Source organism: Salmo trutta, chromosome 26, assembly GCF_901001165.1.
Source record: "Salmo trutta chromosome 26, fSalTru1.1, whole genome shotgun sequence".
Lineage (NCBI taxonomy): Eukaryota > Metazoa > Chordata > Actinopteri > Salmoniformes > Salmonidae > Salmo > Salmo trutta.
The window spans coordinates 28,191,941-28,219,309 of NC_042982.1; the positions used below are offsets into that span (position 1 = coordinate 28,191,941).

General features: G+C 43.1%; 1 protein-coding gene across 5 annotated transcripts in view; it reads left to right on the forward strand.

The window, feature by feature from the left end:
* Positions 1-27,369, forward strand: part of LOC115163585 (neurofibromin) — a 103,060-nt gene that overhangs the window by 12,964 nt on the left and 62,727 nt on the right. For 4 of the 5 annotated variants that reach the window (XR_003869777.1, XM_029715588.1, XM_029715589.1 and 1 more), the window contains exons 7-34: positions 3,054-3,129; positions 3,317-3,474; positions 3,594-3,767; positions 4,138-4,266; positions 4,376-4,450; positions 4,590-4,721; positions 4,876-5,013; positions 6,622-6,735; positions 6,894-6,973; positions 7,124-7,247; positions 7,500-7,746; positions 7,856-7,929; positions 8,028-8,111; positions 8,234-8,620; positions 8,835-8,974; positions 9,060-9,182; positions 9,624-9,824; positions 10,075-10,256; positions 10,485-10,696; positions 10,931-11,092; positions 11,204-11,307; positions 15,719-15,854; positions 16,708-16,770; positions 24,492-24,650; positions 24,807-24,904; positions 25,282-25,428; positions 25,580-25,726; positions 25,848-25,958. Coding sequence is in view for 4 of the 5 variants with exons in the window: in XM_029715588.1 (XP_029571448.1) it covers positions 3,054-3,129; positions 3,317-3,474; positions 3,594-3,767; positions 4,138-4,266; positions 4,376-4,450; positions 4,590-4,721; positions 4,876-5,013; positions 6,622-6,735; positions 6,894-6,973; positions 7,124-7,247; positions 7,500-7,746; positions 7,856-7,929; positions 8,028-8,111; positions 8,234-8,620; positions 8,835-8,974; positions 9,060-9,182; positions 9,624-9,824; positions 10,075-10,256; positions 10,485-10,696; positions 10,931-11,092; positions 11,204-11,307; positions 15,719-15,854; positions 16,708-16,770; positions 24,492-24,650; positions 24,807-24,904; positions 25,282-25,428; positions 25,580-25,726; positions 25,848-25,958 (3,977 nt within the window). In the remaining variant the exon portion in view is untranslated. The remainder of the gene's footprint in view (positions 1-3,053; positions 3,130-3,316; positions 3,475-3,593; positions 3,768-4,137; positions 4,267-4,375; positions 4,451-4,589; positions 4,722-4,875; positions 5,014-6,621; positions 6,736-6,893; positions 6,974-7,123; positions 7,248-7,499; positions 7,747-7,855; positions 7,930-8,027; positions 8,112-8,233; positions 8,621-8,834; positions 8,975-9,059; positions 9,183-9,623; positions 9,825-10,074; positions 10,257-10,484; positions 10,697-10,930; positions 11,093-11,203; positions 11,308-15,718; positions 15,855-16,707; positions 16,771-24,491; positions 24,651-24,806; positions 24,905-25,281; positions 25,429-25,579; positions 25,727-25,847; positions 25,959-27,369) is intronic. The other variant, XM_029715590.1, reaches the window with a different exon arrangement.

Below are 27,369 nucleotides of genomic sequence, written 5' to 3' on the forward strand. Positions count from 1 at the left end.
TTGTGGAAAGCCTTCCCAGAAGAGTGGAGGCTGTTATAGTAGCAAAGGGGGGACCAACTCCATATTAATGCCCATGATTTTAGAATGAGATGTTTGACGAGCAGGTGTCCATATACCATTGACCATGTAGTGTCTTATTCATGTTATTCACTACTGCCACCTCTTGTCTGCTGGTGAAATGTTTAAAATATAATTTTCTACTTTGAGGACATCACTATGCCGGTTTCCATCGATCCAGGTTTATTGGGAAAAATATTGAAATGTGTAAAGAAACGGTAGCTATAGGAAAAATGCTCTAAAGATCGACAATGTTTTAAAACTTATTGCGACAAATGATAGAAACAATGTTTTTCAGATAAATGTTGATTGCCGAATAGTGTTGACGGTACGCAGAGCACTGTCCTGACTTTGAAGAATGCCTGATTGTTTTGACTTTATAGTTGGCTGAATACAAGTTTTACTATCCAATTATTTCAGATCTACAGGAGTGCAAGGTTCATCATGGCACAGACCATGACAATACATTGGCACATAGGAATTATTAGACTATGGCATATATTAGTAAATTCTTGCATTCTATCCATGCTGGCTTTTGCAGGCTACCTGAGACATGGAACAAATGGGTGGGAGGGAATACAGGCTGTCGCCAATTTCTTAATGTGCAATTTGCCTAAATGGATTGTCGTGTCTTTAGTTATGCCGGATTAAGTGATATGACATGCTATTCTATAAAATCCTTTCTCTGTAATTAATATGACCTGATTGAGCTAATCATGTAAATGTAATTAGCTAGAAAGTCGGGGCACCACGAAAGAGTGTTTATAGAGCTGTTATCTTCCGAATAAACTCTTAAAGACCTAGTAATATTTTACCTCAATAGCAGTCAATATTAATCGTCACCATATTTCAGTCTCATCTGAACATCGTAAATTCTTGGTTATCTTCATGAACCCTGGCTAACTGTTTATTTACTAAATATCTAACTAATCACATAGAATTACATATACACAGAATGGATCATACATTGATTACTAATTATGTCCTACAAGAAAACGTCCCTGGGGGACGGAACCTGTATGACGACTGGTTACACAAAGAGAGGGGGTTGGGCTTGAATGAAAGCGCGGGAGGACTGAAGAACAAAGGGAGAAGCTATGCTATCGTAAATACAGAATCTTATGCATTCTAAATAACCGCCCATTTGGAAAAGGAAAATGCAATAAATATTTACTCTGAGCTGCGCTTCGGTAGGTTGGTCGTACAGAGAGCTTCCTTGTCCTTTTAAGAGTGTCTCTGGTGGTAAACAGGTTACTTGGCAGTGTCGTGTTGTTTGTTAGAAGAGATCCTTTGTCCGTCCTTTCCTAGCCCACGTTTACAGCGGCCGCTGCTAACTCAACGGCTAGGAGGTATCATTTCTGTAGTGAATAAGAGTTCAAAGTTCATACCATTCGCAACCAAAGCTCACGCTGAGGTTGGCTTAGTTCTGAAGTTGACATGTTAGTCCTTTTAACGTGGAATCGTCGTCCTCACGCCCTTGGAACAGCTTATTATCTGAATCCTTCTGACATCGGACTGTCGCCCTAATGTACCCGGAACAGCAAGTTATTCGCCCTTTTAATGCAGAGGCTGCAGGCCTCACGTACTCGGAACAGCTTATTATCAGCCTCATGTACTCGGAACAGCTTATTATCTGAGTCCTTTTAACGTGAGGCTGCATGCCTCGTGTACTCGGAACAGCTTATTATCTGAGTCCTTTTAACGTGAGGCTGCATGCCTCGTGTACTCGGAACAGCTTATTATCTGAGTCCTTTTAACGTGAGGCTGCAGGCCTCGCGTACTCGGAACAGCTTATTATCTGAGTCCTTTTAACGTGAGGCTGCAGGCCTCGCGTACTTGGAACAGGAGGTTACATTTTTCGTCAAAGGCTTATATAGTGGAGGGAGAGAAGGCTGTGTTTCATAGTTTATAACCAATGTCTCTTCACAGGGGCGGGCCACTCATTGAGCAGAGCTCTAACCTTATGAAATCCCCATTCTCTCATTTGGAAGCTAAGATTACATTTAATCTTTTCACAAATAGTTTCATATTTAAACATTTAAATTGCACAACAATTCCATGTGAATCTGATAACTACAATGTGTAGACTTTCCAGAATACAGTTTGTCATCCTATCATTAATAAGAATGTCTCAGATGACAACCGAACTGACATCATATTCATTAAGTACCAACGCATATTTTCAACTGGTTGGGTTACCGAAATATGGTTCCTTTCCCCCCACCTTTTGATGTTCCCCGACTCTCTATGTTTAACAAAGGCTTTTAAGAGTCCTTCAGTAGGGTCAAGAGAGGAAAGGGAGAAAGGTATTTATGGGGGGTCATAAACCTTACCCACAGGCCAACGTCATGATAGGATAATGGAAACGTTTATTCAACACTAGGTTTTTGCGAAAACTTCTTCTGTTTGTTGGTGTGACGTCATTATGTCCAGCTGTTTTTATCGACACAAGATAGTTGGATGGAAATGCACCGTAGCAGACAATTGATCTACTGTGGCTTCGGAAAGTATTCAGACCCTTTGACTTTTTCCACATTTTGTTACATTACAGCCTTATTCTAAAATTGATGAAATACAATCTTTTGCAAATTTATTAAAATTAAAAAGCAGAAATACCTTATTTACATAAGTATTCAGACCCTTTGCTATGACAGTCAAAATTGAGCTCAGGTCCGTCCTGTTTCGATTGATCATCCTTCCATTGCTGCCACCACCATGCAAAAAAAATCTAAGCCTGTTTTTGCTTTGTCATTATGGGGTATTGTGTGTAGATTGAGACGGGATTTAAAAAAATACAAAAAAAATCAATTTTAGAATAAGGCTGCAATGTAACAAAAGGTGGAAAAAGTAAAGGGGTCTGAATACTTTCCGAATCCACTGTATTTTCTATTCAAACGTTCTAACTGTCGCCAATAAATCACTGGACAAGTTCATGGAAACATAGCTCCTGTCCCATTCTAGAGTGGACAGTGCTAAATATTTGTGTTCCTCCCCAGGCCTTTTGGAACTGGGTGGAGAACTACCCTGATGAGTTTACCATGCTCTACCAGAGACCACAGACAGACATGGCAGGTCAGTATTCTCAATAGCCTTGTATTAGACTGAAACACAATGCAGATGCTATCATTACATGCACTTTTAATTTTTTGAATGTGAAATTTTCAGTCTCAAAGGGACTGTAGGGAACAGATCAGGACGATAAATAAGAAGTATGATGAGTTAAGGGCTATCTCACTCGTCTGTCTGGCATGCCCTTTAGATGCTGCGGAGAGGCTGTTTGACCTGGTGGACAGCTTTGCGGAGAGTGCCAAGAGGAAGGCAGCGGTGTGGCCTCTACAGATCATCCTCCTTATCCTCTGTCCCGAGATCACACACATCATCTCCCGAGAGGTGGTGGAGGAGAGCAAGGCCAACAAGGTGAGATGAGTGTACACACACACACACACACACACACACACACACACACACACACACACACACACACAGGGATTAAATAGGTAGTGTGGCTGATAGTTGCTTTCTCTCTCTTGTTACAGAAGCTGTTCCTGGAGAGCTTGAGGAAGGCCCTAACAGGCCAGGGGGGCAGCAAGCAACTAACAGAGAGTGCAGCTATCGCCTGTGTCAAACTGTGCAAGGCCTCCACCTACATCAACTGGGAGGACCACTCGGGCATCTTCCTCCTGGTGCAGTCCATCGTGGTGGACCTCAAGGTCAGATAAACTAAACACTCTGTCGCCCTCTGGGGGCTAGGGAACACCACAGCAGTGGTGTCTGGGTTTTATGTTCGTCATTCCAGTCGTGGAGTAAAATTGACAATGTCCTTTCTGTATAGAACATTCTACAACGTCCTGAACGGTAAACCATGATTGATATGCCTACGGCTACCCCTTAGACTTTTATAGTGCAACTTTTGTGCTAGTGCTACCGCTATGGCGCGATTACCATTTTGCTAATACCTATCCAATCCTCTCAGACCTTCACAAAGCCCCTTGCGTTAGGGTTAATTGGGAAATTGGTTGATTTGGAATATTGCAGACGGTCACATACAGCCGCCTCCTATCTATCTATCTATCCCATCAGGCCCTGCTCTTCAACCCCACCAAGCCCTTCTCTCGCGGGGCAGGTAGCCAGAACGCAGACGTGGACCTCATGATCGACTGTTTCGTCTCCTGTTTCCGTATCAACCCTCACAACAATCAGCACTTTAAGGTCAGTCAGTCTGCTCGCATTGGCAGAAAATGTGCAGACCATGTCTGAATGATGCCTCAGTGTCAAAGCGGCTTTTTTGACGAAACATTAATAAAGACAATCTCCTCAGGTCTGTTTGGCCTCCGCCTCCCCCTCTAACTTTCACTTTGTCCTGGTCAACTCTCTGCACAGAATCATCACCAATGTAAGTGTGTACTGTCTCCAATACCACTTACTACCAAATTCAGTCGAAGTACATTTGATAGGACGGTGTTGATCTCATTGGCCTTTCCCATAGCAGTGCAATATTAATGATCTTCTCTTCTATCCTCTTCGTCCTTTAGTCTGATCTGGACTGGTGGCCTAAGATTGATGCAGTGTACTGCTACTCTGGCGAGCTGCGACTAATGTTTTCAGACACTCTGAGCCGAGTGATGCAAGGCCTTCACACACACGCCCCACTACGCTTGACATCGGTGAGAAAGGGACCACACACACATGCGCACATTCACATTCACTTTCACACCAATCGTTTGAAACCCACTTAACTTTTGTTTTCCTGTGTAAGCCAACCTCTTAGGAAAAGTATGTGCTAGCTACACCTAAAGTTACAACTTCTCTCTCTGACAGAGTCTGTCATTTAAAGAGAAGATGACCACCAGCCTTAAGTTCAAAGAGAAAACCACAGACCTGGACACACGCAGCTACAAGTGCCTCCTCCTCGCCCTGGTCAAACTCATCCACGCTGACCCCAAACTCATGCTGCACGTACGTCTGACACTAACCACCACATACAGTCCAAGTCAGAAGTTTACATACTCAGGTTGGAGTCATTAAAATGGGTTTTTCAACCACTCCACAAATTTCTTGTTAACAAACTATAGTTTTGGCAAGTCGGTTCAGACATCTACTTTGAAACTTAGAAGCTTCTGATAGGCTAACTGACATAATTTGAGTCAATTGGAGGTGTACCTGTGGATGTATTTCAAGGCCTACCTTCAAACTCAGTGCCTCTTTGCTTGACATCATGGGAAAATCAAAATAAATCAGCCAAGACCTCAGAAAAATAATTGCAGACCTCCACAAGTCTGGTTCATCCCAATTTCCAAAAGCCTGAAGGTTCCACATTTATCTGTACAAACAATAGTACACAAGTATTAACACCATGGGACCATGCAGCTGTCATACCGCTCAGGAAGGAGACGCGTTCTGTCTCCTAGAGATGAATGTACCTTGGTGCGAAAAGTGCAAATCAATCCCAGAACAACAGCAAAGGACCTTGTGAAGATGCTGGAGAAAACGGGTACAAAAGTATCTATATACACAGTAAAATGAGTCCTATATCGACATAACCTGAAAGACTGCTCAGCAAGGAAGAAGCCACTGCTCCAAAACCACCATTTGCAACTGCACATGGGGACAAAGATCGTACTTTTTGGAGAAGTGTCCTCTGGTCTGATGAAACAAAAATAGAACTGTTTGGCCATAATGACCATCGTTATGTTTGGAGTATAAATGGGGAGGCTTGCAAGCCGAAGAACACCATCCCAACCGTGAAGCACGGGGGTGGTAGCATCATGTTGCGGGGGTGCTTTGCTGCAGGAGGGACTGGTGCACTTCATAAAATAGATGGCATCATGAGGTAGGAAAATTATGTGGATATATTGAAGCAACATCTCAAGCCATCAGTCAGGAAGTTAAAGTTTGGTCGCAAATGGGTCTCCCAAATGGACATTGACCCCAAGCATACTTCCAAAGTTGTGGCAAAATGGCTTAAGGACAACAAAGTCAAGGTATTGGAATGGCCATCACAAAGCCCTGACCTCAATCCTATAGAAAATGTGTGGGCAGAACTGAAAAAGCGTATGCTAGCAAGGAGGCCTACAAACCTGACACAGTTACACCAGCTCTGTCAGGAGGAATGGTCCAAAATTCACCCAACTTATTGTGGGAAGCTTGTGGAAGGCTACCCAAAACGTTTGACCCAAGTTAAACAATTTAAAGGCAATGCTACCAAATGCTAATTGAGTATTCTGACCCACTGGGAATGTGATGAAATAAATAAAAGCTGAAATAAATCATTATCTCCTATATTGTTCTGACATTTCACATTCTTAAAACAAACTGGTGATCCTAACTGACTTAAAACTGACTTTTTACTAGGATTAAATGTCAGGAATTGTGAACAACTGAGTTTAAATGTATTTGGCTAAGGTGTATGTAAACTTCCGACTTCAACTGTACATACTGAGACAATGTCCCTAGATTCTGTTTGAATAGTTAATCACCCTCCCTTCCACTTGTGTGTATGGTTCGATTTCCTCTCCGCCCTTGCGTTCACCCATACATGCATGTTTAACATTGTGTGTGTTGTAGAACCCAGGGAAGCAGGCTCAGGAGACCCAGAGCAGCACAGCAGAGCTGATCGCAGGCCTGGTGCAGCTGGTGCCCTTGGCCAATACAGCCCAGCTCTCCCAGGAGGCCATGGAGGTCAGTTTACACTCCTCCTCTCTCTTGCTCTCACTCCATCTACTCTGCTTCTTTATTCTTTCTCATTCTGTCCACTTCAATTCTATTCCCTAGCATTGAATTATCAACTTCAAGTAAGGCACATTTCTCCCTATCTGTCTCTGTCTCTCCCTGCCCAGGCTCTGCTGGTGCTGCACCTGCCTGAGACCATTGAGCTGTGGAACCCTGAGGCCCCCATTGAAACCTTCTGGGACATCAGGTACAAGGACATGGTTTAGTTCTGGGGGCTTTTCAGTCCAGAGATAATCCATGTAGACAGACACACTGGTCATGGATTCAGTAGTAGTCAGTCTTTAGGGGTGGGTGTTGAGATTCCATTGGGCTCTAACACCGGCCTATCCCATTGCAGCTCCCTGGTTCTCTTCCTGATCTGTAAGAAGCTGATTGGTCACCAGATGGTGAACAGTACAGAGGTGTTGAAGTGGCTGAGGGAGATCCTTATCTGCAGGAACAAGTTCCTCCTAAAGAACAAGGTGAGGTCAGGGACTCTAACCTCACATGAGAATAACCATTGAGGGCTAGTTTCCCAGACACAGATTAAGCCTAGTTCTGAACTAAAAAGCACTTTCAATAGAGAATCTCCATTCAAAATAATGTTTAAGTCTAGGACTAGGCTTAGGTCTGGAAAACTGTCCGGAGTGTTTTGCAGTTATAAAAGTCAAATACATGTGTTGGACATGTCTAAATGTGTGTTGGACGTGTCTAATTCCTCTCTGCTCGTCCAGGAGTGTGCCACACAGGGCAGTGGAATCCCCATCTGCAGACAGGCCCAGACCAAACTGGAGGTGTGTTTATACATGTTTCTGTGGAGCCCTGACACTGAGGCCGTGCTGGTGGCCATGTCCTGCTTCAGACACCTGTGTGATGAGGCTGACATCCGCTGTTCCGCTGACGAGGTGCTCGTCCAGAACATCCTGCCCAACTACGCCACCTTCACAGAGTTCGCCTCCGTCAGCAACATAATGGCCACTGGTCAGTAAAAACGCTATGTTTTGTAGACCACTATAGCATGATCTGAGAGTCACTATATAGGCCAACGGTTTCAGACAATGACTCCCCTACGTGTTTCTCTGTTTGGTAGGACGCTCCACCCTGCAGAAGAGAGTGATGGCCTTGTTGAGAAGGATAGAGCACCCCACTACAGGAAACACTGAGGTGTGAAAGAATAGAGAAACATTAAATACAGTTTATCCTTGCTTACATCCCTCCAGTATTAGTGACTTATCCCTTCTTGTTTCCATGTCTCACCCCAGGCATGGGAGGACACACATGCAAAATGGGAGCAGGACACCAAACAGATTCTGAACTTTCCCAAAAACAAGGTGGAGGATGGTCAGGTAAGAGCACTTACATTTTAAGATTTGGGTGTTTCACCGTTAATTAAAAAAAAATATATATAAAAAAGAATAATACAGGGGACCATTGCTCCAAACTCTACCCCCTTTGTCTCCCCCTGCAGGAGTGGATCAACATGACAGGCTTCCTGTGTGCTCTGGGCGGGGTGTGTCTGCCCCAGCACAGCAAGCCCTGTGGCCCCACCACCTACAGCCCCCCCATGGGCCCCGTGAGCGAACGCAAGTACTCCATGGTCTCTGTGGGCGTCTGTGAGGTCTCCAACGCTGGAGCCTCAGCCACCTGCTCCTCATCTTCCTCCACTGAAACCCCCCTGGGCAGGTTCCTGGACCGCCTGCTGGTCCTGCTGGTATGTGGTCATGAGAGGGTGGGTCTGCACGTCCGCACCAACGTCAAGGAGCTGCTGGGGCTGGAGCTCAGCCCGGTCCTCTACCACATGCTCTTCAACAAGCTCAGGATCAGCATCGGACGCTTCTTCGACACACAGGGGCCGGTGAGTGGATGGGCTGCGGAGGAGGATGGGGCACGTTAACAAATGATTTGAATTGTATTAGCGTAGAAAATCATTCTGGGGTGTTTTACAAGGCGATGGTGACTTTTTTTGCTGATTGCAACATAGAGCCCTGCCTGCGCTATAAAACTGATTTGTTGACATTAGCAGGAATGTAGTTAAAACTGATTTCATTAATTTGTCTCTGCCCTTGCAGGTCCCCATCAATGACACTAACACCCAGTTTGTGGAGCAGACCATTGCCATCATGAAGAACCTACTGGATAACCATGCTGAGGGCAGCTCAGAGCACCTGGGACAGGCCAGCATAGAGACCATGATGCTCAACCTGGTCAGGTGAGAGACAAACACTCACGGCTTATGAAATACCTAATCAGTTGTCAATCTTCAGGACCTTATTGGGTCTCATCTCACCCCACAGGTACGTGCGTGTCTTAGGCAACACGTTGCATGCCATCCAGATGAAAACCAAGCTGTGCCAGCTGGTGGAGGTGATGATGGAGAGACGAGACGACCTGTCCTTCTGCCAGGAGATGAAGTTCAGGTGTGCGACAGAGACAGCACTCCCTCCTGGATAGACTTTAACTCTAGCTTAACGCTAGCCAAACTAGCTAAATGCTACTTAAAGCTTCAGTCAGCAGTTCAAACAATAAAAAAAAGTTGGATGGGGCTGGAGAAATATCAATACTCTCAAATTAACATACGTGGCTATAGAATGACGAAACCTGATATAAAAATTATAGTTTTAACAATGATTTGAGGCTATATAGTGTTTGTTTACATTTACTTTGTTTACAAACGTTGGAGTAAAACAAGTGTATATTTGGGGTTCTGATGGGGTATGACAGTTGAACTAAGCTCATGAGGCATTTCTAAGTTATGTTCTTCAAGAATCAATGGGTATATACATCACTTTAAACGCTACCATTAATTAACCACTTTAAGTACAATTTTTGTTAATTCGACCCCTCACCACGTCTGCCAGGAACAAGATGGTTGAGTACCTGACAGACTGGGTGATGGGCACCTCCAACCAGGCTGCTGATGACGATATCAAGTGTCTGACCAGAGACCTGGACCAGGCCAGTATGGAGGCGGTGGTGTCTCTGTTAGCTGGCCTGCCTCTACAGCCTGAGGAGGGAGACGGAGTGGAGCTGATGGAGGCCAAGTCCCAGCTCTTCCTCAAGTAACTACGACATGCTTTACTCATATACCTTTTAGTCATGTAGCTGACGCTCTAATCCAGAGAGACTTAGTTATCTGTTGCTGCTCTTCAGCTTTCTGTTTACTGTGCATGCTGTAACATTTCCACACGCAAAATAAACTCTGTGTTTTCTGTATAGAAGTAAAGGAATACATTAACTTAAATGTGCACATAATTTGAATTCAAACTGCCTGTTAAGTGTTCTGAACCCTGCTTTACCCTCTGTACCCAGGTACTTTACCCTGTTCATGAACCTGCTGAATGACTGCAGTGAGGTGGAAGATGATGGCCAGCCTGTGGTTGGGAGGAAGAGGGGCATGTCTCGACGCCTGGCCTCCCTCAGACACTGTACTGTCCTGGCCATGTCCAACCTCCTCAACGCCAACGTGGACAGCGGACTCATGCACTCTATCGGTGATCTACTGTAGCAGTAGTATTTCTCCACCTTTTTATAGTGTCAGGAAAGCTATAATGTTAGTTCATCCATCTACCAAGGACCATAGCTTCCGAAATGAACAATCAAACCTCAATTATAATGTCCCTGTATCCTCTGCCACCCTTAATCTTTCTCTTGTGCCCCCTCTCTGTCTCTCTATCTCTCTATCTGTCTCTCTCTCCTCCCCTCCATCCATCCTTCTCCAGGTCTGGGCTACCATAAGGACCTGCAGACACGGGCCACCTTCATGGAGGTTCTGACTAAGATCCTCCAGCAGGGGACAGAGTTTGACACACTAGCAGAGACGGTGCTGGCAGACCGCTTCGAAAGGCTGGTAGAGCTGGTCACCATGATGGGAGACCAGGGAGAGCTGCCCATCGCCATGGCACTGGCCAATGTGGTGCCAGGATCCCAATGGGTATGTACGAAAAACAGCCTTTTGGGTGACTAACCTTCACAATGACGAGCACTACAATAACAAACCTGATTTATTTCTAGAATCAGACATTAGTTAGACGTTAGTGCAAGGCTGGAGCAAACGCCTGCATGTCCTGTAGCTGGTTTGCCACCCCTGTGCAAGTATGAGAATGTGAGGCAGTTGTTCTAGAAAGTGGTTGAAACATGTTCGTGTGTCCTCCTGTGTCTTCTTCAGGACGAGCTGGCCCGTGTGTTGGTGACACTGTTTGACTCTCGCCACCTGCTGTATCAGCTGCTGTGGAACATGTTCTCCAAGGAGGTGGAGCTGGCTGACTCCATGCAAACTCTCTTCAGAGGCAACAGCCTGGCCAGTAAAATCATGACCTTCTGTTTCAAGGTAAAGCCACATTTCTCTCCCATACAGACAATTTTAAATGGCAGAACCTGAAGCACTCGCACCAAGCCTGAAATGTTAAATGCATTTTAATGTTGAAATTCTCCGTGTCAGGTGTACGGGGCGGCGTACCTACAGAAGCTCCTGGAGCCTCTACTTAAAGGGGTCGTCACCACCCCAGAGTGGCACAGCATCAGCTTTGAGGTGGACACAACCAGGTAGGAACATTAACCGGAAGCATTCCACCCTGGTAGCCTGGTGTGGTGGTAAAGGATAGCATGTCGATTTGAGCAATTTTAGGGGTAACCATTTGAAATGGAAGTTACCAACGCAATTCAGAATTTTTTATAAAGTATTTTTTTATTGAATATCTGAAACATACAATATACTTGCAGTGAAGCCGCTCAACAACTACATCATACCAGTCATCCAACAGACTCCCATTCAGAGCGACACACAGAAGCATCCATGGTCAAATCGCTGCTCAAGGGCACGTTGACAGATCTCCCACCAGGCCAAAAAACGTGAACCCCAACCCTCCAAGGTTCCCCAATAGCTGTCCCTCAACCATTCGAGACCCCTCCCACAGACCCCCCAAGAAAAACCAAAATACAATTTATTCCATTCCACACCCCCAAGAACCCCCCAATGCACCAACAACCAAGAGAATGAACTAAAGAGAAAAACGAAAGAGAGGTTGAGTGCTTTTATACAATTGAAGTCAGGAGATTCCATACACCTTAGCCAAATACATTTAAACTCAGTTTTTCACATTTCCTGACATATAATCCTTGTAAAAATTCCCTGTCTTAGGTCAGTTAGGATCACCACTTTATTTTAAGAATGTGAAATGTCAGAATGATAGTAGAGAGAAGGAATTATTTCAGCTTTTATTTCTTTCATCACATTCCCAGTGGGTCAGAAGTTTACATACACTCAATTAGTATTTGGTAGCATTGCCTTTAAATTGTTTAACTTGGGTCAAACGTTTTGGGTAGCCTCCCACAATAAATTGGGTGAATTTTGACCCATTCCTCCTGACAGAGCTGGTGTAACTGAGTCAGGTTTGTAGGCCTCCTTGCTTTTTCAGTTCTGCCCACAAATGTTCTATAGGATTGAGGTCAGGGCTTTGTGATGGCCACTCCAATACCTTGACTTTGTTGTCTTTAAGCCATTTTACACAACTTAGGAAGTATGCTTGGGGTCATTGTCCATTTGGGAGACACATTTGCGACCAAGCTTTAACTTCCTGACTGATGTCTTGAGATGTTGCTTCAATATATCCACATAATTTTCCTACCTCATGATGCCATCTGTTTTGTGAAGTGCACAAGTCCCTCCTGCAGCAAAGCACCCCCGCAACATGATGCTGCCACCCCCGTGCTTCACGGTTGGGATGGTGTTCTTCGGCTTGCATGCTAACCCCCTTTTTCCTCCAAACATAACGATGGTCATTATGGCCAAACAGTTCTATTTTTGTTTCATCAGACCAGAGGACATTTCTCCAAAAAGTACAATATTTGTCCCCATATGCAGTTGCAAACCGTAGTCTGGCTTTTTTTATGGTGATTTTGGAGCAGTGGCTTCTTCCTTGCTGAGCGGCCTTTTAGGTTATGTTGATATAGGACTCGTTTTACTGTGGATATAGATACTTTTGTACCCGTTTCCTCCAGCATCTTCACAAGGTCCTTTGCTGCTGTTCTGGGATTGATTTGCACTTTTCGCACCAAAATACGTTCATCTCTAGGAGACAGAACGCGTCTCCTTCCTGAGCGGTATGACGGCTGTGTGGTCCCATGGTGTTTATACTTGCATACTATTGTTTGTACAGATGAATGTGGTACCTTGAGGCGTTTGGAAATTGTTCCCAAGGATGAACCAGGCTTGTGGAGGTCTACAATTATTTTTCTGAGATCTTGGCTGATTTCTTTTGATTTTCCCATGATGTCAAGCAAAGAGGCACTGAGTTTGAAGGTAGGCCTTGAAATACATCCACAGGTACACTTCCAAATGATTCAAATGATGTCAATTGTGGCTCAGTTGGTAGAATATGGTGTTTGCAACGCCTAGGGTTGTGGGTTTGATTCCCACAGGGGGACCAGTACGGGGGAAAATGTTTTATGAAATGTATGCATTCACTACTGTAAGTCGCTCTGGATAAGAGCATCTGCTAAATGACTAAAATGTAAATGTAATTAGCCTATCAGAAGTTTCTAAAGCCATGACATCATTTTCTGGAATTTTCCAAGCTGTTTAAAGGCACAGTCAACTTAGTGTATGTAAACTTCTGACCCACTGGTATTGTGATACAGTGAATTATAAGTGAAATAATCTGTCTGTAAACAATTGTTGGAAAAATTACTGGTGTCATGAACACCGTATATGTCCTAACCGACTTGCCAAAACTATAGTTTGTTTACAAGAAATTTGTGGAGTGCTTGAAAAACGAGTTTTAATGACTCCAACCTAAGTGTATGTAAACTCCCGACTTCAACTGTATTTAAACATCTCAACCCACCCAATTCATATTCATTATATAGATAGGCACTTTTATTTTGTCTAGTCTAGCGTCCCAGATATAGCAAAATATCTTTTTGCTCATCTGATTTGAAAAATGAATCGTCAGGAGTAGGCAACGTCATAAGTAAGTGAGTAAACTGCGATATGACTAAGGAGTTAAACATGCCATTTTTTCCATAAATAGACAGGTATTTACCTCTCCATGGTTGCAGGATCTTGTCTATTTTTACAAGTTTTCTATTGAAATTCATTGCGGAGAGCAAATTTATATATTTTGTGAAATGAATACGAAGTATGTCTACTTCACTGTCAGCCCATTTTATAGGTAAACTGCAGGGTAATGTAAGAGTTGTATTTTTAAAGATCTAATACGTAATATTGTACATTTATCATAATTAGGTTTTAGTCCAGAGAGTCCAGAAAAGTTATCTAGATCTTCAATGAGACATTGCAGGGATCTAGCTTGTGGACTTAATATAAAACTTGAGTCATCGCCATACATGGACACCTTTGTTTTTAAGCCTTGGATTTCTAATCCTCTAATGTTGTTATTGGATCTGCTTTTAATAGCTAGCATTTCGATGGCCATAAGGAATAGATATGTTGACAGTGGACACCCTTGTTTAACTCCTCTTGCCAATTCAAAACTCTCTGAGAAGTAGCCGTTATTTACTATTTTACACCTGGGGTTGCTATACATTATTTTTATGCATTTTATAAGAGAATAATCGAATTAGAAAAAATCCAGGCATTTATAAATAAAATCCAGTTCTACTTTATCAAATGCCCTTTCAAAATCCGCTGTAAATACCAGGTCTGGCTTCTTAGATGTTTCATGATCTATTATTTCTAGTAGTTGTTGTATATTATCGCCAATATATTGGAGATAATCGGATCAAGATCAGGATGAACAATACCTGATTAAAACCCTTTTTAATTCTGAGCGCTATGCATTTCGCTAGTATTTTTGCATCACAACATTGAAGTGTAAGGGGCCTCCATTTTTTTTAGATAGACTGGGTCTTTATATATGCCATCTGGGACTTGTTTTAATAATATAGAAATCAGACCTTCCTGCTGAGTACCTGACAGACTACCATTTCTATAGGAGTAGTTAAAACAATCTAACAATGGAGTTTTTGGTATCTCAAAAAAGGTTTGACATACCTTTTTATTGAGGTATTTATAGAGGTAGAGGTATGCCATCAAACCCTGGGGTTTTTCCAGACTGAAAGGATTTAAAAGCCTCAAAGTTCTTCCTCTGTAATTTGGCCTTCGCACTAATTTTCCATTTTTTGTATTATTTGGAAAGAATTCCTTACCGTAATCTTCATTCAGTGGGAGAGGATGAGACGGAAAAGAGAACGTCTGCCTAAAATAATTTGCTTCCTTTTTTAAAATATTATTCGGAGAATCATAGATTCGTCTTCAGTAACGAGTTTCTGCAAATTTAAAATAAAAAACTGTACTTTTAGTTCATGAATTTCCCTTGTTAGTCTTGTCTCTAGCTAGAAACTGCTTTTTTAATTATTGATGAATAATGAATTGAATGACCACTGAAGGTACATTTTAAATGTATCCGAAACAATAAGGGGATTTGCTGAACCTACTAGAAAAATTCAGTTATAAATGATTTTGTCTTAGTTAAATATAGTTGTCCTCCAGGAAACTTAGATTAAATTTCCAATATCCCCGTCTACGTGGAAAATCTGTAAGAGTTATGTGAAGGCCAATTAGATGATGATCCGATCGCATTCTGTCTCCTATTAAAACTTTTTAACCTTTGATGGAAGAGACAAAGTAGTCAAGACGACTAGCTTGATTAAGTCTCCTCTATGTATATCTCACTAGGTCATGGTTTTTTAGTCTCCAAATATACACTATTTCAAATGTGTCCATAATATTTGTGATTTATTTAAAGGCACGGTGATGATAGTTTGTAGAGTGATTACCTTTACAGTCCATTGAGGTACTTAATACTTTGTTAAAGTCTCCTACCATAATGATCAACTTTTTATTTCAATAGTGAACGACAGTTGTCGGACTTTCCCCTTCCTCTCTCTCTTCCCCCTCCTCTCTTTTTATCCTCACCACCCTCCCTCTCTGTAGACTAGAACAGTCAGAGAACCTTGACGAGAACCAGCGGAACCTTCTCCAGATCACAGACCGGTTCTTCCTGGCCATTATCAACTCCTCCAGCGAGTTCCCGCCACAGCTACGCAGTGTGTGTCACTGTCTCTACCAGGTAGGTTCATTCCCCACCTCTGGCCTCACGCTGCTCTCTGGGTGGGTAGAGTGTGCTGCTGTCGCCTACACCCTTACAAGCCACTGGCTTTCTTCTTCCACACTGTGCTAATAATGGCACTAGGCCACGTCTCTTACTCGCTCTAATACACACACTGGCACAACCTTCTTACTTTTCTCGGACTTTCCACTAACGTTGCTCCTATACGTACTCTGTCCTCTCCTACGTGTTCGCTCCTCATGTACTGTGACAGAACAGATTAAGGACTCTCCCTTCAATGGTGGCGGTTTGAAAAGGGGGAACATATGCAGATGAATTACCTGACTACAGCAACATCAAGACACCACAAAGCAGCTAGTGTCCCTACTGTCAATAAACTGCTTACACACACACCTCCGTTTCCATTAAGCCTAACTTTTCCATGAAAGAACACCTCTGTATGGACACACACACTCCACTAGCCTATTTCCTGTTTCCATCTGCATGTCTGATGAGCCGAGACCGCTGCCCTCTGCTTCCACAAAAACTGACTTTCTCTCTATACTGACTTAAAGCAACACATCAAATGTTTCGATATCATAATGAGATGAATGCAGGGTGATTTGGAACCACTCATGTTTTTTGTTGGACACAACACCAAAATCGCACAGAGCGTGAAGCTGATGCATATCGATGTCCCTTCGCTCGATACAATCCCATACTACTACCATTGTGCTAAAATCTGCCTGTAAAAAAACGTGCGCGTGCACACGCACGCACACACAATGCTGGTCAGTAGTAGGGCTGTGCTGGCGGCTGCTCTTGTGTGTGTGTGTGGTGCTGTGACCTGTTTGTGCTCATCTCTGTTCTGTAGGCTACTTGCCACTCTCTACTGACTAAAGCCACAGTTAAAGACAGAAAGGAAAACAAAGAAGCAGTAAGTTCAGAGAACTTTTTCCTCAGCCACTTTATTTTCAAAAGCAAAAAGAAATAGTGGCGCAAACTTACTTGCTTCCATTTTCTATTAACAACTCTGAGAAACCAGTGCATTCTGTTACAGCAGGGGTGTCAAACTCATTCTCAGGAGAGCCTGGTGTCTGCAGCTTTTTGGTTTTTCCTTTCAGTTAAGACCTAGACAACCAGGTGAGGGTAGTTCTTTACTAATTACTGATCTTAATTAATCAATCAAGTACAAGGGAGGAGTGAAAACCAACACACTAGGCCCTCCGTGAAATGAGTTTGACACGTGCTTTAGTCTCTTTCTCTCCTCCAGACAGATGGGTTTTGGGATTGGAATGGGTGGAACAGTGTTTCTCGGAATGTTTCTAGAGGCTGAATTTGGCTGCAGTGGACATCAACACATCACCAGAGGGACAGTTTTCTATGGTGCACTTCTTTCTGCGTTGCTGCAGTGCATATACAGTGGAATGTTAGGTAGTAAAGTATTGTGTTTTTATTTATTTACATTTTTAAATATTTTTTATTTAACTAGGCAAGCCGGTTTAGAACAAATTCTTATTTACAATGACGGACTGCACCGGGCAAACCCGAACGACGCTGGGCCAATTGTGCGCCGCCCTTTGGAACTCCCAAATCACGGCCGGTTGTGATACAGTCTGGAATCGAACCAGGGTGTCTGTAGTGACGCCTCAAGCACTGAGATGCAGTGCCTTAGATTATAATATGTTTTAGAACTATAAAGGTTTTTAAGTGGCTTTGCAGAGATGGATAGTGTGACATAGTTAGCTTGCAGGGAAATGTTGGTTGCTGGGGTCTCTTGTCTCTCTCTCTCTTTCTGCCTCTGTCTGTCCTCTCCCTCATCTCCTCTCCTGGCCCTTTCTGTAGCAGAGTAACACAGTCATCTTGCTAAGTGATTGCGGTGGTTTTATGTCCGTTGTATTTGGGCCATATACTGTATAGGGCCTATTTGAAATTGGTTTATTGCACTTGTACCAAAGATTTGAATCTAAAGGCCTAGGTGAAGTGAGGATTGTCTGTCTTGTTTACATGCATGTTGGTGTCTGTCTTGTGGACTATGGTTATAAGTTATTGCTCTGTAAAACACTGTGTGTCTGGCTGATCACCTGTGGGTCATTTTTCTGCTTTGCTCTGGGAGTCATGGCTCAATATCTCCATGTATTCGCTGTTGTTTTTTAGGCAGGGGAAATTCAATGTCATTTGTTACACCTTCTTTTTTCTGTCACGCTTTAAAGTGGAATCATATCAGTCAAAAATATCAAAATCCCAATTTATGTTCCAAAACCAACTTTATAAGAGCTGTTAAAAATAGGTTATATTTAACTCAAAAGTCCATGATTTACAGTCACGCATTGTTGGCTGAATAGATGGAAGCAGTTCTATGTATTATTTAATATAAATCACCAATACATTTCTTGGTAGTCCAAAAAATACTGCTATCAGGTTGTAAATCACATCTGGTCGGGTACATTGTTTGCTACATCCACCCATTCGAGATGTTTCAATCACTCAATATTTTGAACAAAAATGGACGACTGTAACGAAGGCTGAGAATGTCAACACAATCAAACTAGCAAGGGCAATGATCAGAAGTCCGCCATAACGGGGCTAATAGGCTAGTGCACGTGTCAAACTCAATAGGACACACAAGCGAGTATAAATGAGTAAACATTTGAGTCATCTACTTTATGAAATTACAGCCTGATGAGTCTCGCATCAGTTAATTTAACTTCAATTGAATTTAACTTCAATTGCGCTGCTTTCGTGTGCCCCAGGTTACAGCGCTCAGCCGAGGGGAAGTGTACAGACAAGCCACAGCATATTATGCATCTGCAAGCACAGCAGCGAAGGTTGGACAAATATGATTTATATCTTTGTTTTAATATGTTAAAATGCTATATACAGCATCGTGTATATACATAAGTGGATATTTATAAAGGGACACATTTTTTCTAAGAAAACAATGGCCAGTTTGGGTCTTTTTTTGTAAAGGCAAAAAGGATATGTCTGGCCCGCAAATTTGTTGTGTTTTGTCAATATGGCCTGTGCGCTGATTTGAGTTTGACACCCCTGGGCTAGCATACCTATTTATGTATGTAGCTATTTATTTATTTAGCTTAAAACACAGAGCATAACATTAGCTAGGTAGCTAGCTAGCTGCTGGGAGGATGTCATGTCATTGGAAGAGTGGGGTGAGCGACCGACTTTTACCACTCATCGTTTTTCGATGGCTACAGCTCGAAATGCAGGTACCATTTTTAGTTAATTCGCAGAAAATGTGAATCGCTTCGCTAGCTATGCTGAACATGAACGACTGTTATCCACAGTTAGCAGGGGTGCGTGCTTAGTCCCCTCCTGTACTCCCTGTTCCCCCATGACTGTGTGGCCAAACACGACTCCAACACCATCATTAAGTTTGCTGACGACACAACAGTGGTAGGCCTGATCACCTACAATGAAGAGACAGCCTATAGGGAGGAGGTCAGAGACCTGGCAGTGTGGTGCCAGGACAACAACCTCTTCCTCAATGTGAGCAAGAAAAAGGAGCTGATCGTGGACTACAGGAAAAGGAGGGCCAAACAGGCCCCCACAAACATCGACGGGGCTGAAGTGGAGCCAGTTGAGTTTCAAGTTCCTTGGTGTCCACATCACCAACGATCTGTCATGGTCCAAACACGCCAAGACAGTCATGACGAGTGCGCTACAACACCTATTCCCCTTCAGGAGACTGAAGAGATTTGGCAATGGTACCCAGATCCTCAGAGTTCTACAGCTGTATCATCGAGAGCGTCCTGACCGGTTGCATCACCGCCTGGTATAGCAACTGCTCGGCATCTGACCGTAAGGCACTACAGAGGGTAGTGCATATGGCCCAGTCCATCACTGGGGCCAAGCTTCCTGCCATCCAGGACCTATATACTAGGCAGTATCAGAGGAAGGTCCCAAAAATTGTCAGACTCCAGTCACCCAAGTCATAGACTCCAGTCACCCAAGTCATAGACTCCAGTCACCCAAGTCATAGACTCCAGTCACCCAAGTCATAGACTCCAGTCACCCAAGTCATAGACTCCAGTCACCCAAGTCATAGACTCCAGTCACCCAAGTCATAGACTCCAGTCACCCAAGTCATAGACTCCAGTCACCCAAGTCATAGACTCCAGTCACCCAAGTCATAGACTGTTCTCTCTGCTACCACATGGCAAGAGGTACCGGAGTGCCAAGTCTAGGACCAAAATGCTCCTTAACAGCTTCTAACCCAAAGCCATAAGACTGCTGAACAATTAATCAAATGGCCACCTGGACTATTTACACTGACACCCCCTCCCCCCCTTTGATTTTACACTGCTGCTACTGCTGTTTATTATCTATCCATAGTCTCTTTACCCCCTGTATATAGCCTCGTTGTTGTCATTTTCTTGTTACTTTTTCCCCCCAGTAGTTTATTTAATAAAGATTTTCTTAAGTCTTTCTTGAACTGCATTGTTGGTTATGATTATATCTGTTGTATTTGGCGCATGTGACAAATACAATTTAATTAGACATCTCTTAGTTGTCAATCAAATGTGTTTGGTGATCGATCAAATGGGCGGGCAGGCAAGTTCCCATTCAGTTGTCAAAATGTAGGTTGAGGCAAGAATGCATTGGCAGGCAAGCTGCAGAAGGATGAGCAGGCTACTATTCCCCATCGTTTATCATTGCAATTTTGGCAGCCAACTAGCAAGTTTGAGAGGATTTATCTAATGTTCCCTCTTCAGATTTGAGCTCATCTCGCTCTGGCTAGCATAAGTTGTGATTCTTGTTGTTTATGTGCATAGGCAACTGATTAAGAGGGCATACCTTTTCATGGTTGTTTGCTTAATAAAACTAAGTTCCAAAATGTAAGAAGACTCCCATGGTATTTACATATTTGCAGAAATCCATTCAGGTGTATTTTGTGGCTTTTGGCGAGTAACGTTCTAAAGTTGCGCTGTTGCTACTGCCTGTAAACACACAGTCCAGTTCAAAGTGAATGTTGGCAGGCTTCTGTAGAAAATGGCTTATTTTCATATAGACCTACTGTATTGCTCCAATTGGCTATGGCGCACCGGTCTGCCTAGACGCCGGTCCTGGACAAGACCGATGTTTATATTAGGTTTTATTTACTGCAGTGTCTATTAATTGTCCAAACACATGGCTGCTTTCCCACTCTATATAGCTATAGAATTTTCATGTGTGTTACTATACGTTATTCCCAAACATTGTATGAAAATTTGAAAATTACCATATCTAAGTGCTCACTTGTCAGAAAATGTAAAATAAATATTGTCATTCATCCTGGGGGTGTAAATTAACAGATTTTTTATAAGATTTTATGTTGATAAAACGTAGTCAGTTCCACTTTAAAATCAAGCTTGTCCTCCTGCTGGCATTTAGTTTGTTTTTCAAAGGCTTAATTTCCATCAAAGCTTTATTTTAAAATGTCCTCTCTTAGCTACACAAGTCCAGAGAGGAAGACATATGAATACAAATAATATTTCATATTGTGGTAAAAGTTTTGTCGAGATTACGAGATAATCAAAAGTACCATTCATCATCCATTAATTTGTTCAGATGCACAACCACCTCAAGGAGCCCTGTGGCTGTGTTGATCGCAATGATGTAAGCCTTGAACGATGCTTGACAGGCAGCACTGTCTCCAGGCTGCATTCTTTTCCTAAGACCACAGCCAATTGCATGCTAATTAGCTATGTAGTCTTGTTAGCTAGCTTATTACTTATGTTGGTTGTTAGCTTGCATAACTGATATGTGTATAATTATAAGGGACACTTCATGTTTTGTGCGTAATATTGAAATTCACAGTGGGCTCCTTGCAGACAGCCTACAAGGCAGCAGCCTGACTGCTAATCTGCCTGCAAGGAGCTTTAACTATGAAACAGCCAACGAGGCACAATCCTGATTTATCAGCCTCTGATGCTGCTGTTGAATCAGATCAAGCTCTGAGGCTGAAATTTAATCTGATCAGCCTGTTAGGAATGGAGCTCACCCACTCAGTAAATGTAAATATTATCCATTTAAACGTGAAGTGTTCCTTATGCATGTTATACACTTCAGTTATGCCAGCTATCGTGACTTTGGCATCATTAAAACTGAAGACGTATTTATCAAATAACTCTCTAATTGTTATTACGCGATTAACCTGATTAATCATGTAACTGTAATTAACTAGGAAGTTGGGGCACCAAGGAAAATATTCAGATTACAAAGTTATAATTTTCCTAATATAACTTTCAGATATTTTAATATCTGATCAATTAGTCTTCGAATTAATGAATTATTTACCTCACATTAGTCTCATTCCAAACGTTGTAAATTGTTGGTTATCTGCATGAACCCAGTCTTCACTATGAGTCATCCATACATCAATTGTCTTAAAATCATTGATTTACTAACTAGGTAATTCACAGAAATGTATAACAAAAACAAACAAAGTAGATATGGTTACAAAGAAATGATAGGGGAATGTGCCCTAGTGGGCTAAACCGGCATGGCGGCTTGTTCGACAAAAGGGGAGTGGGGGTCAGCTGAGAAGGCACTACAGAGTTGATAATTATAACAATTGAAATGCTAATCCTTTGCACATGAACGCTCACTCATTCAGGAACAATTGCAATCAATATATATATTTACGCTCAGTGTGTCGTCTGGATCTCTGTTGAAAAGTTTGTTTCTGTTGGAGAGTCTGTCCGCCCTCTCTCTGTCGTGGTTAGAATGGATAGTTCAGAGTGACATTCATGTTGTTATAGATAGATGTTTCGGCGGTTGTCGGTCTTCGCGTTCAATGATACCGAATTCCTAGCTGCAGACTAGTAATTAATATCAAAGACTTGTTCTTATTCTGTCGGTATCGATAGTCTAAGAGTTTAATCACGTGGTATGGTTAGAAGTTCAGCAAGAGAAGTGCATGGTCTGCAACCCTTAGCCATCTCGTAATTGAGGTAAGCTTGGTCTCCTCTCAAACCTTGGCCCTCTCGTTATCGAGGTAAGCTGGTCTCCTCTCAAACCTTGGCCCTCTCGTTATCGAGGTAAGCTGGTCTCCTCTCAAACCTTGGCCCTCTCGTTATCGAGGTAAGCTGGTCTCCTCTCAAACCTTGGCCCTCTCGTTATCGAGGTAAGCTGGTCTCCTCTCAAACCTTGGCCCTCTCGTTATCGAGGTAAGCTGGTCTGGTGATAGAAAACCTAGGTGGGGGTTTTATTCGGGACATAGAAAAAGGCTGTCTCATGACGCCAGGTCCTGTCTGTCCCCCTGGGGGCGTGCCAATGACTTAGTGAAACTTTAAACATAAATACAATTCTCTCACATTAACATCATTACATAGCATCCCATCATCTCACAAATAGCTTCATACTTATTCATTCATTTTATACAACCATTAGAAGTAAGTCTCATACCTGAGACTCTTCTATAAACATGGTTATGGTAATGTGGCCGTATTGTGTCTCATGAGTTTCACAAAATTGTACCAAACGGACCAGTTCGTAGCTGGATTCTTCACCGATCTTTTCTACCTTCTCCAGAACATAAATGTCGTTCGGTTCTCCAGTTCTGGGAGGTGGAAGAAATTCCTTTGTTCTCTCTATGAAACTCTCTCTCTCTATACTGTGGCCATGAGGAGAGGGTCTCCTCATAGGAATTTACGAACTCTTCTGACCACAGCAGCCTGGGTGTGGGAGACAGAGGTAGGGGGATGGTGCATAGAAAAGGGCTGGTGCAGAGGGGGGGGGGAAATAGTGTTCGCTGTACCCAAAGAGGGCAACGTCATGACACAGCTAACAACAATCTATCTAACAAGACTACTGAGCTAACTCACTAGCTTGCTAGCTCACAAGACTAGCCAAGTTAGCAGCTTTGTAAGGGAGTTAAGGGACGTTTAAAGCATCCTGTAAGGCATCGTTGAGGGCTTAAATGCCCCACCAGGGCTTAGCTCCCTCACAAGCTCATAGCTTAAGGTAAGGGACATTTAGCTTGCTAACATTCTAACTAATAAACTGATAATGATCTCCAAACACAAATGAAAGCTTGATGTTAGCATGAGTTGTATTATTGCTTAGTGTAGCAATCATTAAAAACGTATGCACTGATCCACCGTGGGCTCTGCCGCCTCAGCCACACAGTCAATCTATCATCAATTGGGGCGGCAGGTAGCCTAGTGGTTAGAGCGTTGGGCCAGTCACCGAAAGGTTGCTAGATCGAATCCCAGAGCTGACAAGGTAAAAATCTGTCGTTCTGCCCCATGAACAAAGCAGTTAACCCACTGTTCCTAGGCCGTCATTGTAAATAAGAATTTGTTCTTAACTGACTTGCCTAGTTAAAGGTTAAATAAAAATAGATAGAAATCAATACGTCCATTTCTTTTTAACCACTTTTGTTATAGTGATCATGAGATAAATAAGGCATTTTTTTTCTGGAAGTTCTCTCTGTCCTTCTTCCTCTGTCGCCCTCCCCTTCTCTTGCACTCTTACTCTTTCTCTCTCGCTTGTGCTCTGGCTGGCTTTGAGAAAGGTGGTGTGAGATCTTCTCTGTCATGTCATACAAGCATCTAACTTTCTAATTTCCTTTCCTTTCGTGTTTTCTCTCCACTCTGTTCCAACTCCTCATCCTGCTCTCCTCCCTCCCCCTTTTCCGCCCTCCTTTTCCTTCAGGTGGTGAGCCAGCGTTTCCCCCAGAACAGTATAGGGGCGGTGGGCAGTGCCATGTTCCTGCGCTTCATCAACCCTGCCATCGTGTCACCCTACGAGGCAGGCATCCTGGATGAGAAGCCCCCACCCAGCATAGAGAGAGGACTAAAGCTCATGTCCAAGGTATGGTTTGGGAGATTCCATCTTCCTAAAATAAGCACCTTGCGTGAAAATGACAGTAGTGGTTTTGACCAAAATAGTTTGATAAAATAATTGTACAAAATGTATTATATTTATTACCTTTGATTTTAGTTAAGTTGCTCTCTGTTTTGTTCTCAGATCCTCCAGAGCATTGCCAACCACGTGTTGTTTACCAAAGAGGAGCACATGAGGCCTTTTAACGACTTTGTGAAAAGCAACTTTGATGCAGCCAGGCGGTAAGTTAGGTTGAAGATGACAACGGGATTCTTGTATAACTCTTTGCAACAATGGGACCAGCTGTGCTAGTTCGCAATATGTCCGTTACCAGATTTGTGACGACGTCTTGAACTGTATATTTTTACGCGGTAAGTCAGAATTATTTTAAGACTAGCAAAACTTCTGACAAAAAATCCCCACTTTCAAAGCAGATAAAATCACAAACTGCTCTCTCAGTATCCTGAAAAGTAGGAAATTATCGGAGTCCCGACTTTCTCTTATGAAGCTGAGAATTACTTACCTGGACTCATTTTCTAATATGTTAGAGATATTTGTAATATATTTCCAGTTCTGTAATTAACCATTCACTCTGTGATCCCTCCATATTGCCCTGTAGGTTCTTCTTGGACATAGCTTCTGACTCTCCTCCCAGTGACTCAGTCAACCACAGCCTGTCCTTCATCAGTGATGGCAACGTTCTGGCCCTCCATAGGCTGCTGTGGAACAACCAGGAGAGGATCGGACAGTACCTCTCCAGCAACAGGTCAGTAACTCTCTCTCTCACACACACACACACACACACACACACACACACACACACACACACACACACACACAATGAGTCACCAATCATCATGTTATGTGCACTACCAGTATAGCCCTCAGTCTGACAGCGGCCTCTCCTCATTCCATAGGGACCACAAGGCAGTGGGCAGGCGGCCGTTTGACAAGATGGCCACCCTCCTGGCCTATCTGGGGCCCCCCGAGCACAAACCTGTTGCCGACACCCACTGGTCCAGCCTCAACCTCACCAGCTCCAAGTTTGAGGAGTTTATGACCAGGTAACTGTTCTCCTAGTGTAGAGTTAGTCTGTAAAATGTTCTAAGACACTCAGGATGCCAGCAGTTGGTGAGTGGAGTTGATTCAGAAGAATTCTATTGTCCGTTTGTCCCTGATTTCTAGGCACCAGGTCCATGAGAAAGACGAGTTTAAAGCCCTGAAGACCCTCAACATCTTCTACCAGGCTGGAACCTCCAAGAATGGCAACCCTGTCTTCTACTATATTGCTCGCAGGTAAGACCTGGCCAAGGAGTGTACTGTATGTTAGTGTTGCTGTCTACATACAGTGCATTGGGAAAGTATTCAGACCTCTTCCCTTTTTCCACATTTTGTTATGTTACAGCATTATTCTAAAATGGATTAAATAAATAAAAACATCACCAATCTAAACACAATACCCCATAATGACACAGCAAAAACAGGTTTTTAGAAATGTTTGAAAATGTATTAAAAATAAAAAACAAATACCTTATTTATGTAAGTATTCAGATCCTTTGCTTTGAAACTCGAAATTGACCTCAGGTGCATCTTGTTTCCATTGATCATCCTTGATGTTTCTACTACTTGATTGCAGTCCACCTGTGGTAAATTCATTTGATTGGACATGATTTGGAAAGGCACATACCTGTCTATATAAGGTCCCACAGTTGACAGTGCATGTCAGAGCAAAAACCAAACCATGAGGTCGAAGGAATTGTCCATAAAGCTCCGAGACAGGATTGTGTCGAGGCACAGATCTGGGGAAGGGTACTAGACATTTTTTGCAGCATTGAAGGTCCCCAAAAACACAGTGGCATCCATCATTCGTAAAATGGAAGAAGTTTGGAACCACCAAGACTCTTCCTAGAGCTGGCTGTCCGGCCAAACTGAGCAATCGTGGGAGAAGGGCCTTGGTCAGGGAGGTGACCAAGAACCTGATGGTCACTCTGACAGAGCTCCAGAGTTTCTCTGTGGAGATGGGAGAACCTTCCAGAAGGACAAACATCTCTGCAGCACTCTACCAATCAGGCCTTTAGAAAGATGAACGGCACAAAGTACAGAGAGATCCTTGATGAAAACAGTCTCAGGACCTCAGACTGGGGCGAAGGTTCACCTTCCAACAGGACAATGACCTTAAGCACACAGCCAAGACAATGCAGGAGTGGCTTTGGGACAAGTCTGTGAATGCCCATGAGTGGCCCAGCCAGAGCCTGGACTTGAACCCGATCGAACATCCCTGGAGAGACCTGAAAACAGCTGTGCAGCAACACTCCCCATCCAACCTGACAGCGCTAGAGAGGATCGGCAGAGAAGAATGGGAGAATCTCCCCAAATACAGGTGTGCCAAGCTTGTAGGATCATACCAAAGAGTACTCAAGGCTGTAATCGGTGCCAAAGGTGTTTCAACAAAGTACTGAATAAAGCCTGTAACGTTACAAAATGTGGAAAAAGGGAATGGGTCTGAATACTTTCCAAATGCTCTGTACCTCTTTCTGTAAGGTGTGTGGTAGGGAGTCAGTTTCTGGCCAAACGGTCGTGTTTGTGTGCGCACATTAGGGGCTTAAAGTGGAACTGACATCATTTTAGCAACATTAAATCTTGTTAAAATCTTTTCATATACACCCATAGGAAAAATATGATGCCTTTTTTTATTTTTCGCTTTTTA